General features: G+C 46.9%; 1 protein-coding gene across 1 annotated transcript in view; it reads left to right on the plus strand.

Moving 5' to 3' along the window:
* The window catches only part of LOC119437699 (protein GPR107), a 103,597-nt gene extending 96,272 nt beyond the window's left edge, over positions 1-7,325 (plus strand). The window contains exon 16 of the mRNA XM_037704685.2: positions 6,201-7,325. Within this exon, the coding sequence (XP_037560613.1) occupies positions 6,201-6,315 (115 nt within the window). The 3' untranslated portion in view covers positions 6,316-7,325. The remainder of the gene's footprint in view (positions 1-6,200) is intronic.
* Positions 7,326-13,391: the final 6,066 nt, after the last annotated feature.

Consider the following 13,391-nt stretch of genomic DNA (forward strand, 5'->3'; position numbering starts at 1 on the left):
GGAAATGAAATACCGGTTACAGTGCGGCTGCCTGGGAGTACGGAAGTCAGTGGAGACAGCGAACGCGCCCCTCAAACGGGCGCCCCAAGGAGTGCGAGCAAGAAAGAGAGACGAAGTGGAGGAGAAGGACACGTGGTGCGAACGAACAGCCAGTGAGGCTGAAACCAGAATCTTGAGTGCGAGTCGTGAAATATCACGGCGCGCATAACGAGCGAGGGCCACAAAACTGCCAACGCCGGCCAACGCTCGCTTCACGATAACGGCAGCAAACGAAACTACAGGGAGCGGGTGGCGCCGGCACGGCACGGCGAAGGGCGCACGCGGAGACCATGGAATGTGAGGGAGGAGGGGGGCAGGAAAGCGGATTTCGCCTTGGCAACTCCGCCGCTTCGGTGGCTCCCCTCGCCCTCCCTCGTAGCTCCCTCACTTTCGACTGTCACCGTGCGCGCCCGCCGCCGTTCCAGCCGGCCCGGCGCCAGCTCCCCGAAGTTTCGTTTTCTGCCGTTATTGGGAAGGGGGCGTTTGCCGGCGTGGGCAGTTTCGTTGGCCGGCCTGGGACAGTGCCGCTGCTTCCTTCTGCGCCGTAGCCGCAGCGTGCAAGGTCAACACGTGACTAGAAAGTGGACAAAGCATAAAGGAGAAAGAAGGGTTCACTGCCATTTTCTACGCGTGGCTACGGTAGCGTGGCTGAGACGTCAGCACATACACGCATCTTCCAGCGCAACGCAGAATCGGCGACCTTGCCATTTGAGAGAGGGTGAAATTTCCACCGTGTGTTTTTTTTTTTTTTTTCGCGCGCAACATTGAGGGGTCTTTCCTAAGCTTTTACCCTATGGCAGTGCCAGAGCAATGCCGGTCGGAGGCGCCGCAGCGTGAATTATTTCGAATTAACGAGATTCAACTGTAAATTGAATGCAAACATTCTAGCCGCATTCCTCGACTGTCGCATACGCGTGGCGGCTCGGTGCACACGTTTTGCATATGTGCGGGCCTTGAAAATTGTTGCTTTGGTTATAGTGCAGTTACCGCTTATAGTGCGGACATTCGCGACTCCGGCGACTTACGTTATAAGCGGTCTGCACTGTATCGAGCTTGTTTTTGTGCCAGTTATGGAGGCAATAATTGTCGCGAAGTCTTTGTCCTCATGTTACGCTTTGGTCAAGCCTACTTGGGCAAAAAAGATGCGATTTTGTCTGTTTCGTTCCAACCGTTCGAGGGGGTTGCATGATAAGGCATTGGCGATGTTATTCAAGACCCCGGCACTATGACGCACATAGAAATCATATTCTTGAAGCGTAATAATCCACCGGCGAATTGGTGCTTTAGCTGTTGCTTGGAAAACATCCACATTAACACAGAATTATCAGTTACCACGGTGAATCTGCGCCCAATCAGATAGTGTCGTAATTTGTAATCCACGCTCCACACTACTGCCAGACATTCCAGCTCATTGGAGTGATAGTGGCGCTCGGTGTCGGAAAGTTTTTGGCTGGCATAAGCAACGATGTGTTCGACGCCATCAGGATTGCGTTGCAGGAGCACTGCCCCTAGACCGGCTTGGCTAGCATCGGTGTGCACTTCAGTGGTCCGGTCATCATTGAAGTGGCCACTGGACAGACAGTGAGCTTTTGCTTTATCGTCCGGAAAGCATTTTCTTGCACGGGGCCCCACTCAAACTGTGCGTCCTTTTTAAGGAGATCACTCACGGGAGCTGCGATCACAGTGAAGTGTGGAATAAACCTCCGCAAATACGAGGCCATACCCATAAATGACTGAAACCTGTTTCAAGCAGGTTGGTGTGGCATATTCCGACACTGCCGATATGCACTCCGGGAGTGGCTGAATGCCGTCAAGGGAAATATTATGTCCAAGGTACGCTATCTTTGACAGACCAAACTGGCACTTTTCGCAGTTTAAGTGGAACCCCCTCATAAAGTCTGTAAAGCACTTCATCTAAATTGCGAAGGTATTGATCCACGGTGGTTCCAACAACCCGGATGTCATCTAAGTAAACCACACAGGCTTGGTTTACCACGCGCGCTGAAATGTACTAGGGGCCGTTCGCAGCCCAAACGGCATGCGATTGAATTCATACAAGCCCGACTGAGTGCGAAAGGCTGTCTTGCACTTATCTTCTTCAGCGACGTTAATCTACCAATGCCCTGCACGTAAGGCGAGCGATGAAAAGAACCTGCAGTGGCGTACTGCGTCAATAGCGTCGTCAATGCGGGGTAAGGGGTATGAGTTGGGCGTCGTACACTTGTCAAGCTGCCTGTAAGTCGTGCAGAAACGCAAGGACCCGTTTTTCTTCCGCACGAGCACGATGGGCGCTGCCCACGGACTTGTTGAAGGCCTAATTATGCCCACGGCAAGCATTTCGCGAACTTGATCCGCGATCATGGTGCGCTCCCTCTCAGCGTATCTTCTCAATGGTATGCATATTGGAGAGTGGTTCCCTGTAGGTATTCGATGCAGGAACATCTTAGTGCCGGGGAGATCGGCGGTAGTGTCAGTGAACACCACTTGATGGCAAGCCAGTATCGAACTTAAGGTAAGCGAACGAAGCAACTCACCTCTCGGCGTTGGCAGGGGCGTCAGAATAGTATCTGTTGATGCGGGCCGGAGCTGTACATGGGCGCCATCGATGGTGATTTGAATGTTGTCAGACAGTAGAAAATCTATTCTGAGAATCATGTCGGCAGGCAGGTCCTTGAAAACAGGAATGGCCGGGAGAAACTTTGTCCCGGCTGTTGTCTGGACATAAACGTCGAGCATGCCCACTGGCATCACACTACCTCCTAGTCCGTGGATTGGAGGCTGCGTCCACAGGAAAATGGTGTCGGGAGCATGATGCTGGTGTAGTGCCGTCCGCTCGGCGCCGGTATCAATGAGTGCGGGCGGACAAGTTGTCTATTCCTTCGGCATGCACTGGTAACAGTGGAGTTGGGAAGGCCTGGTACTGAATTCAGGCTTGTGGCGATTGACGGCATTCCTTGGCGTGGTGTCCAAGACATCCGCAAGAAAAGCAGCCTTGGTGCGCTGAGAGGGGTGGTGACTGTCCGGCCTGTGGCGCGCCGAAACTGAGACGGCGTCGAGTACACTGCTGCAGTTCCGTTCCTTGTGAGCGAAAACCAGGGGCGTGATCTCAGGAGACTGACAAGACAGGATGGCAGCGTGAGTATAGTCGCACACAGTCCATGGATCACGTACTGGCGTGCAGCTGGAGACGGCCATGTGAGGCCACAGTCGTTGAGGCCAGGGAATTGATGGTTTGCAGCCAGAGTGTTGGGTTATCCAAAACCCTCGAAATTCTGGAATTTTTGTGAGAGATGGCGGAGGCAGCGCGGTACATGCCAAGGCTGTGGCGATGGAGATGGCATTTTCGAATTACTTGGTCATGGCAACGATTGCCTGTGTGAATACGGCGAGGTCGCTGGAAACCACATTCGAGGTAGGAGTGATGACCTCTGGCATTGATGCCGAGGTCGCTTGCAGCGCAGTACGGGAAACAAAGCCCAAGGGAGCATGTACGGCGTTCCTTGGCGCCGAGATAGTTTCCATATTCATGGCACTTGAATTGCTGACCTGAGCTGTGTTGCAGACAGCATGCTGGTTGCAGACAGCATGCTGGCTTGGACAGGAGCGGTAGTGAGCTCGGTTGCAGAAGCCAGAGCTGTAGAAGCAGCGGCACGTGGAAGTGTGCGTCCGCTCTGCAACACGGTGTCCGACTGCAGGTCGTCCAGCAGAGGATCCTCGGTCGACTGCGCTATTGTAACGGAATGAAGGAGACACAGAGACAGCACCCGTTCCTGGGCCAGCTGTTCTATTATCTGCCCACCTCCTCTTCCTCTAATTCGCTCCTCGCGCAAGCAGCCGAGCCCCGGTGCCGTTCTTCCACATCACAGTAAATATTTTCATGGCAGTTATACAAAACCTTCCAATTATCATTCAAATTCGAAGATAACACAATGACAGTTGAAGGGACAGATATTCAAATCTGTTATTTGCACAAGTAAAAATAAGGGTGCAGGTATAGTATAACCTCAGATATTTCATAATAACCACAGTAGTGTTTTTGCTCGCTAAGTAGAATCTCAGTGATAAAATCACACCTGATACGAATTTCTGGATGATACGAATTTTTCAAAAGTCCTAGATTATTTTACACTGCGCCAACTTTCAGATGTTGCAAACCGCTTTTTTCGTCATGCCAGATGATACAAACATCCGAGCCACCGCGCGATCCCCGGGCAAGAAGGCGCCACCGTGCTGATAGCGCCAAGCCCTGGCTGGTGTAAGGCCGGCAGAGCTTCCACACCAATGCACCAGTCACATTCCTGCTGCCAGGGTGACCTACGTCACTCCGCCTAAACTCCATCCCTGCGCATCCCTATGAAATCTTTTACTTCCTTCAGCAGTATCATGCAACTTGTCGACCGTTTTCAACCACCTTGCAACTTTATCAGGAGCCAGCAATCACACGTGACTCAGTTTTGCTGCATCAGCAAGGTCGGTGGCATTCGTTTCTATGGGTAGCCTTATGTCTGTATTCCACGCCTTCCATCATCTTCCACTCCCGATGGCAATCTGAAACTTTTCTTCCCTTGCAAACGTCAGATCACGATACGAGGTAGCTTCGCCGCTGCCAAGAAAAGTAAAAAGATTCCCATATCTCGCGCAAATCATGTCCTTATCGCCATCAGGCAGCAGCTAAGACGCAGCAACGAAAGCAACTCGAAATAGCCCAGCTCATCTTCAAATTGTGGCCTCAGAACACACGAAGTTTGCAGATCGCTGCTGCCAAAATGTGCGTGAAACAAGCGTGAAACGGCGGGTGCTCGTGCTTATACAGTAAAACCTCGTTAATTCGGATTTCACAGGACCGATAAAAATGGCCGAATTAACCGAACGTCAAATTATCGAGGGTATTAAGAAAACAACAAACAAATGCTTACTACGTCAACACGCTTTTATTTGCTGAATGAATCAGCAAATTCTGTTTCTATTTTGCACAAACGCAATGCAGAAGCTGCAATTCTCGTCATGCTGTGACTGATTAGCACTCACAGCGGCGAAGGTATCGCGACATCCTTCACAGCGCGGCCGCGGCGCGCGTCTTCATCTGAGACACACTTTTCACTACTGCGCGCAATAAAAAAGTGCAATTTTTTCGCCAGGTTGCCACCCATCACGATCTCGACGGTGCTCTTCATCATCCACAGCTTCGCACCGAGTAAAAACGAAACTATTGTTTGCCGCAACCGCGGTCGCTATCAACGCGATCATGGATGGCGACTACGCAGTTTTGAAGGCCCGCGGCCGATGCGCGTACCGAGTCAAAACGAAACTACTTCTGGCCGCAACCGCTGCGGACGAAACCGTAACCGCTGACAAACGCGATCATGGATCGGCGACTACGCATGAAGTCATGAAGGCACGCGGCCAATGCGGTGCTATGCGCGCCGGCAAATGCAAGAATAAAAGCTTTAAAGGCTGAAATAAGCATGAAGCTATCTGACGTTGCTGTCATCCCAGTACGATTTCCACGGATGACTATGGTGATGTGAACTCCATCGCTTCATATCGGTGGATGATAACACCGTTATGGCTCGCTTGCGTAGCACATTTGCGGCACTCCGCCCTCTCCGAGCTCCAAGAGTTGTCCGAATTAATCGATGTGCGGCCAAATACGTCCAAATTAGCAAGATTTTCATTGCATTAAATAATGCATACGCGTGCCAGGACCAAAGGACGTGTCCGAATTAACCAAGGTCGAGATATTGATGTTTTAATGTAATTAAAGAATACATGCTGTGCCACATGACAGCGACCCCTTTCCATTCTTGGTATGCTTCACCTCAATACATTGCGGCGAAGCTTACTTTGGAGAACCGGCATTGTGCAACGCTGGACCCTTGTCATACTTTATGCGCTTCGAAGCCGTCCATGAGGATGACAAAGCTGACAGCAGCAAATTCTTTGCCTTTTGAGAAACATTCGTCCTGGCCCCAAAGCTTCTTTTTAAGCTGCAAAGTTTGGTCGTCAAAGAGGCTTAAATGGGTCATCTTGAAGCACGTTCTGCTGTAGTCCGCTAGCTGGGTGGCAATTTTTGCATTTTGCTTGTTCAAAAAGTGTTCCGGTGCCTCTTTAAACCCCGTATGCCCAAATGTTTCTTTTTTCTGGCTCACGTGTCACTCCAGGCTGACTCAAACTGGGCTGACGGAGAATGTGTCCAAGACGCTGCGCAACCGGGACATTCACGACGACAAGGGCACGACGGCCACCAAACGCGAGAGCAGCCACGAGTACGACTGAGAAGGACAAGGCGGGGGTTCCCACCCTCGACCGACAAAGCAAGGAAACACGCGAGCGCGTGCACTTGGCCACTGGTCATGCAGGCGAGCCAGACCAGCCACTCCCGATACAAAATCTTTCCTGTCCCACTGACTGCATTCTGAGTTTCACTCTTCGTGAAGCAGTTGTTTCCATTCCTCTGCTTTCTTTCTGTCTCTCTTCCTATTGTGTTTCTTCGAAACATCACATGTCACGGCACCTTTTTTTTTTTTCGCATTCACATGTGTAGTTGTCAAGTCTGTGTTGCTCGCTGGATGTGTCACTTTCATATTTCTAATTCTACTTCACAGTCATCGTCAGGTCGCTGTTATGAGCAGAAGACTCTAGCAAGTGCACATGCGTGTGAGGGACTCGGGCATGTGAGGCACACTTTGCCTTTTATTTTTTCAGGGGCTTTTTTTTATTAATATTATTATTATCATTGCCCCTAAGTGTTGTGTGCTAGGAATGCACGTTTGATGTTTATGCTTGGATGCACTTTGCGATATCTTTCAATAACCTGTTGTCCTGTTCTTATCTTTCCTTTTTTCTTTGCTGTTGTATCCTGAGACGATGTTGCTGTATTATATGTAGTTGAAGCGCTAATATTGCAGCTTCCAGGTGTACGTTGTCTACGCTTATGATGCCGGTGTTACAATAGTCTCTCTTTATTTTCTCTCACTTCCTTCTTCTTAAGTTAAGCGTTGATGTATTGCACTCATAGGGTGCGTGGTACGAGAATAATTTATGGTGTAAAAACAAATTAGTGGGTCCTTATAACACATTCTCGTTTGGTGCCCCCATCTGTCTAGCCAGCCAATATTAAAGAGAAATGCTTTTTTTTTTTATAGCACATGGCTAGATGTATGCAACCTAGCGCCACTTCTGCCTAGTCATGGGCACCAGTGCTAGATGGAGGATCTCACACTCCCTTTTGTGCTTTGATCTGTGTTGAGTTTACGGACTATTTCAAATAAAGAACGCAATTGAAACTGCCGTGTTTTTCTTCCCCACAGCATTCGGCCACACACTTGGCAGTTACTGATGACTGGTTGTGCTGTGTGCAGAGCATTTGGTCACTGACAAATAAAATTATGCGGCTTGTCGGCGAATTTTGGCATTGTTGATGTACGCCATTGTGCTAAAGTGGCTTCTATTTTCCCGGTGTAGCCTCTTGCCACAGCTGCAGCAGCTGCATTACAATGTTTGTGCATTTTATTAGGCTTGTGTGAATATTCAATATTGTCGAATATTCCATCGAATATTTAGCTAGTTCGATATTCACTTCAACTCGAATTTCACTATGCAACGTTTTTTAAGTATTCAAAACGAACGAATATGTCAGGGGGGGGGGGGGGGGGGGAACGCTTATAAGCCACAGGGGGTCTCCAAATCCACGCCCCATAGGGTGGCACCCTACAAATTTAAAATGCAGATCTGAAAAGCTATGCTCTTACTGGTTGAATACGGCAGAAGCAATTTTGGGAGCCAGAAACGCGTCACAGAGGTCAAGTTTTGGACACCACCTATTACACCAACCCGGAAAAAAAGAAATCCGCGTGTGTAACCCGCAGCCGTGGCCTCAGCCACAACTAAATTTTAGATAGACTGATATGCCTATAAACAAATTTCTGTGCTGCTGTAGTTGTAAGAAATGTTGAACTTGCATTTTTACACAAGGATATCTTAATAAAGGCATTTTGAAACTAAGCTGATTCCAAAGACTAACCTGTTTTTTTTTTGTTTTTTTTTTTTTTTGCTAACCAATTTTTCTTAGATTTGTTAACATCTGGGCTCTTATCTGAAGGTTTTCTGCAAATCCCTCAATTATTCAAAGTATTTGCTTCGACTGCTTCAAACCAAAAAATTTATATTCACACAAGCCTACATTTTATGAAATAAGTTCACAACACTGTCGTAAACTGAGGTTGTTCTAGGCAGATTTAACTTGCTCATTTTGACTTGTGATAGAAAATTCTCTGGAGCAAAAGAAAAGGTTCAAGCAGCAGCCAAACAAGTCAGTTTGTTTCAACTTGTTTGGTTGTTCAGCTTGTTCAGGCACAGCTGAAGCAGTGCTACACCACAAAATACTCGGAAATGGTTTCTCTGTTCTATTTTTAAGTAAAACAATGCCAACGTCTGCAGCTGTAGCGCTGCTGCTGTGTATAGTCGTATTTGGCGGCATGTTTGATGTGCCTTCTTGTCTTGTTGCCATAGTAGGGGTTTTATGTAACGTGCAAAGTGTAGAGGTGTCGCTCAGCACTTCTCGGTACCTTTGTACTCCTTCAGAGTGTGTGTTCCATTGCTCTGAATTCTGGGCATGCTTGGCCAAATAATATAGTCAAACCCAGTTATATTAAATTTGCCCGTACGTTAAAACTTTTTCGATATATCCTGGCCCAGGTATATTACGAACACCTAAGACGAGTCAGTTATACAGAGCTTGCTGTCTGCACCACTTATCATGCGAAGAACTCATTTAGTGTTGTTGACAAAGCTACGCATAGGAGGCAGTAATTTTTAGCATGTACCTTTAGCTTCACGGCATCTTTGAGAATTACATTCTCAAAATGTGACGTGGGATGGATGTTTTAAAAGCTGTTTCCTTCAGTGTCGGCTCTGTATCAGCGCAGCATGTTGCAAGTAGCACAGCAACACAATAGGATCTAGCTCACTATCGAATTATGCATTGTGTTGAACCCTGCCTTGCTTTATCTGAGCAGGCTGTCATGAATGCTCAGCCATGTAATCGGAGAAAAACTTGCTCGGAAAGCATGCCCGGAAAAAAAGTGGGTGCGGTTTTATGGCACAGGTTGTACGCACTTGGTGTTCAGTATACAGTAGACTTCCATTAACTCCACTCTGGTTAATTCGATCTTGAATGAAGGTCCCGCCCGGTGCCCATGCATTTCCACGAGTCCATACTTGCGATATTTGGGTCCTAAAATTGACCTTCGCCGGATAACTCGAACTTCATGAGTCAGTACGCACACTCCTGACCCCTACGGTGACCCCAAGAACGACCTCTTTAGTGGTAGCGTCTGTCTCGGCGGAGCTTAGGGGACAGTGAATACATTGTACACACGTTATCTCCCATCGAAAAACGTCTATTTCCGGCCTGCCCGAGGGAGATTTCAAGGCAATGACCGCAGCGAATATGGTATTTACCCGATTCTACCGAGAGCCTTTTTTTTTTTTTTTTAAGAGAAAATGGGGCCAAAAATTGCCTGCTACGAAATCAGGACCGCATTCACGGCGTTTGCTATGCTCTACCGCTTACCACGACTGTATTGCGGCAAAGCTGACTTTAGAAAACCAGCCGCCATGGTGCAACACGTATTAGATCCTTGCCCATTTTTCTTGCTAAAAAATTGGATGCGCGTTACATTCCGACTTTGTTTAGGAGCTTTAATGTTATCCTTACATTAGTGTTCTACTTTGACACAAAGAAAGCGGGCGCGTGTGTAATTGTGGGGTGTGTTAGAATCGCGCAAGTACTGCCAAATGAATCGGTAGTGTGTTTTGACGATTTTTCGGCATCTTGTTCGACCTGCCAGATCAATTTAATTGGTCCTGTCAGGGTCAGATTAGCAGAAGTAGACTGTATTTCATGCTCAGTTAATTTTAGGCAATTTATTTTGCATGAATATAGCTAAAAAAACATTTTGCATGTTCAATGTAGAGCGTAATTCCCTGTACCCTAGTACATTGTAATTGGGTTTGACTGTAGTCCGCCTTTTTAAATGAGCAGAAAGCAGAAATCAATTGTGATACTAATGCGGTGTCTGTGGACTTGTTGCATGTCATCCTTGTTAAGGATTGCTGAAAGGGCACGTCTGCTTTCTTGCTCAGGCCAGACACTTGGACTTGCTCAGCCAGACACTTGGAGCAGAAGGGAAGATTTCGTGACGTGATGAGAACGAGCGTATTCAGCCTGACACGGCCGATGCATTGTCATAGTGACGTTGTCCTACTGTAAGCTATCAGCTATGCGTCTTGCCTTATTGTACCATGCCAGCATAGCCAGCACAATAAGGCAAGGTGCAAGGCTGTCATTTTTAGTCTTCTGGAAGGTTTGTTCTCCCTGTTTGTGTTGTGAGGTTTTTCCTGGCGCTGGTATAGCTTAGACTGTAGCAGCACTGTCGTTGGTCACGTGCAGTCTATATGTGTATGTGTGTGTGTTTTTTTTTTAGAAGAAAATTGCTACACAACATGAAGACCTCGTGATATGCTTATTACAGTTTGCATATGAATCACTTTTAAACACCTTTGTGTGCATATGTTAGTTCAGGTTGCAATTTTGCAAGTCTATTTTTCTGATGTTAAAGAAACAGTGCACACCTGAGCTTTGCACGTATTTCCCAGAGAGAGCTGTGCTATCATCATGTTTGCTTTCTATCAGTTTTCACTGCATTCGAAGACTGCATTAGCCGCTGAAATGGCCTCAAAGCACAAGTGATGTGTAATTGTGACCAGATAGGCACTCTAGGCCAGCCCTAGTAGGTCACGGTACAGCATCAGTTGCTTCTATTGAGACCCAAGAACTTTTGATTACATACACAAGTGTATGGACTTTGATCCTTGCAACATTGTCTGAAGACAACTGCTGGTGTTGTTGGCGACATTGCATGTGTGTGGGCTTAGTCTGACCTATCCCCCAAAGTGCACATGCATTATCTTGCCAATAATGCTAGTGCTGATTATTAGATGGAGCGGTAACTGTCTGGCCCCCGAGGCTTGCTGCAACTCCACATACCCATGAATCCCCTTAATTTTTGTAATGTAAGGATATTCTATGCACCCATGGCTTTTTTTTCTCTTCTATTCCCTCCCTCCCTCTCTCTGTCTCTCTCAAGTTCACTCTCCTATTGACCAGCACGTATTTTCTAGCAGTGCATATAGGGTGCTGCAGCAGTGTGGACATTTATACTTGCACATAAATTGAGCGAATGATTTTCAAGTGCGCAGAATTTTCAATGAAACTTTTTTGGGGGGGGAGTAATGCTTTGTAATTTAATGCCTTAAATTTTTTTACAGAATGTTCTAAAGGCTTAGTGCAGACACTTCTGTCAAGAAAATAAAGTTAAACGTAGCTCACCTAACAAGACCTCATGCCACACACAGCAGCAAACCTCATGATAAAAATTTGTCAATTTAAATAACAAATACATAACCTACCTGTATCATGGAGTCGAGAAAGGTAGGCAACCTTCTATGTCAGTGGGCCTCAACCTCAATTTTACCTCAAAGTGACATTGATATTACGGACTGCTAGAAATTCTGTGAATGAGATCAACAGCTTGAGTTGAATGCTTGGGATGAATCAAGTTTTAAGGTCGAAAGTTTCCGTTGCTACTTAGGAGCTTATCTGTTCCACCTGACCAAATGAGTAGACGGAACCAGCTTTAGCATGGAGTGAAGAAATGTGAATGAAGAATCTATTTGTGTATGATAAATTAAATTTTAGTGATGTAAGGTGCCAAGTTATGCAATAATCTGTTCAATTACTTCAATACATGTAAAGATCGGTCACCACACCACTCCAACTGAAACGAAATTTTATTTTGAGTAAATTGATAATAAATGAGTAGTAGCATTCTTTGCAAAGCTACAGTGGTGGTAATTGTCAAGTTTTCTTAATAGCAGCCATTTAATGGCGCGTAAGTAGATGCTTGCACCTGGTGGTTAGTGGCTAGGACGTAAGTCCCACCACCTTATATAAGTCTGAGATTTTTCAGTGCACCGCCGGTGCTGCATAATCTCGGAGGTCATGTTGAATAGTCGCGCAGTCTGATTCATGTGTCACTTCCGGTGAGCAGTGATGGCAGCTTTTTGTTTTTCAGTTTTGCTATCAGAAACAGCTACTTTTGCAAGCCCTTCGTGACACATCTGCTCGTTTTTTAAATGCAACATTGAGCATGGAGGCGATTCTGTATCTACACTTTCTGAACGTAGGCTTCATATGTGGCCCAAAATTTCATTGCAGTTGGCCTCATCGATAAAGTGTCTAGAGTTTACCAGTCCTGTGTAGAACCAACCCCCTTATCACCCATTCATACACGGGCACATATCTCTTCCACCTGCAGTGGGCTAATGCAATATGCTGATTGGAATGCTGTTACGTAACGATTTGGCTTTTGAGGGAACTGATACCCTTTCCTTTAGTGCAGGTGAGTCTGAGTGGGTTTGAGCCCCCGATTCCATAAACCTGTGCAGGTGTGTGATTCCTTGAGTTGTGTTGAATCTGAGCTCATCACTCCGTGAGTATGAGTGAGTGTGGGACTTGTAGTGAGTTTCAGTCAGAGTTAGCTAGACTGGCCCTGTTCAAGTGAGCGTAGGTGAGTGCAAAATATTTTTCCAGTGTGTGGTTCTGTTTATTTCACCAACCTATGGCTGTAGCTGAAGCCAGAATCTATTTCTTTGCTAAATAGATTGTGTTGCTGGACTAGTTGCATCATACCTGCAGGTTTAACAAGCACATACTCTAGAGAGGACAAGGAAGTAGACACAAGACAAGCGTTTGTCTTGTGTCTACTTCCTTGGCCTGTCTTAAGGTTTGCACTTAATAGAGCTGCAAATTCATAGACTTCTGAATACCAACTAGCCCAAACTGCCACCCTTCTAAGCTAAAAGTGAAAAGAGGGGTTCAAGCATCTGCAAACTAAATGCATATCCTGAGCGGGGGGGGGGGGGGGGGAGGAAATCCTGTAAGCAGGAAGTTAAGCCGAGAGGAGGCAAGTTGAAGGTAGAACCCTTGCCTCCTTTCCTGTTTTGTTCACGTTCACTGGCTCAGAATTACACACCAACTCATCCAACAAGCTACCCTCATGAATGCACGTCCTGAGAGTGCTTGAAGGTAGAGTGTCAGATGACACCGTTAGGTGGCGCTGTTGTATCTCTGGCAGGACATCTTGGTGACATACACTTCCCAAGACTGTTCTCCCACACTCAAAACAGCCATGGTTTCCGCCGTGGTTCTCAGTCATAGTGCCAGACTTGGCGGATGCTTTCAAAAAAATGCGTTGCGGCACTTGCTTGACACAGCATCTCACAGCTAG

This window comes from Dermacentor silvarum, chromosome 1 (assembly GCF_013339745.2).
Source record: "Dermacentor silvarum isolate Dsil-2018 chromosome 1, BIME_Dsil_1.4, whole genome shotgun sequence".
In the NCBI taxonomy this organism is placed as follows: Eukaryota; Metazoa; Arthropoda; class Arachnida; order Ixodida; family Ixodidae; genus Dermacentor; species Dermacentor silvarum.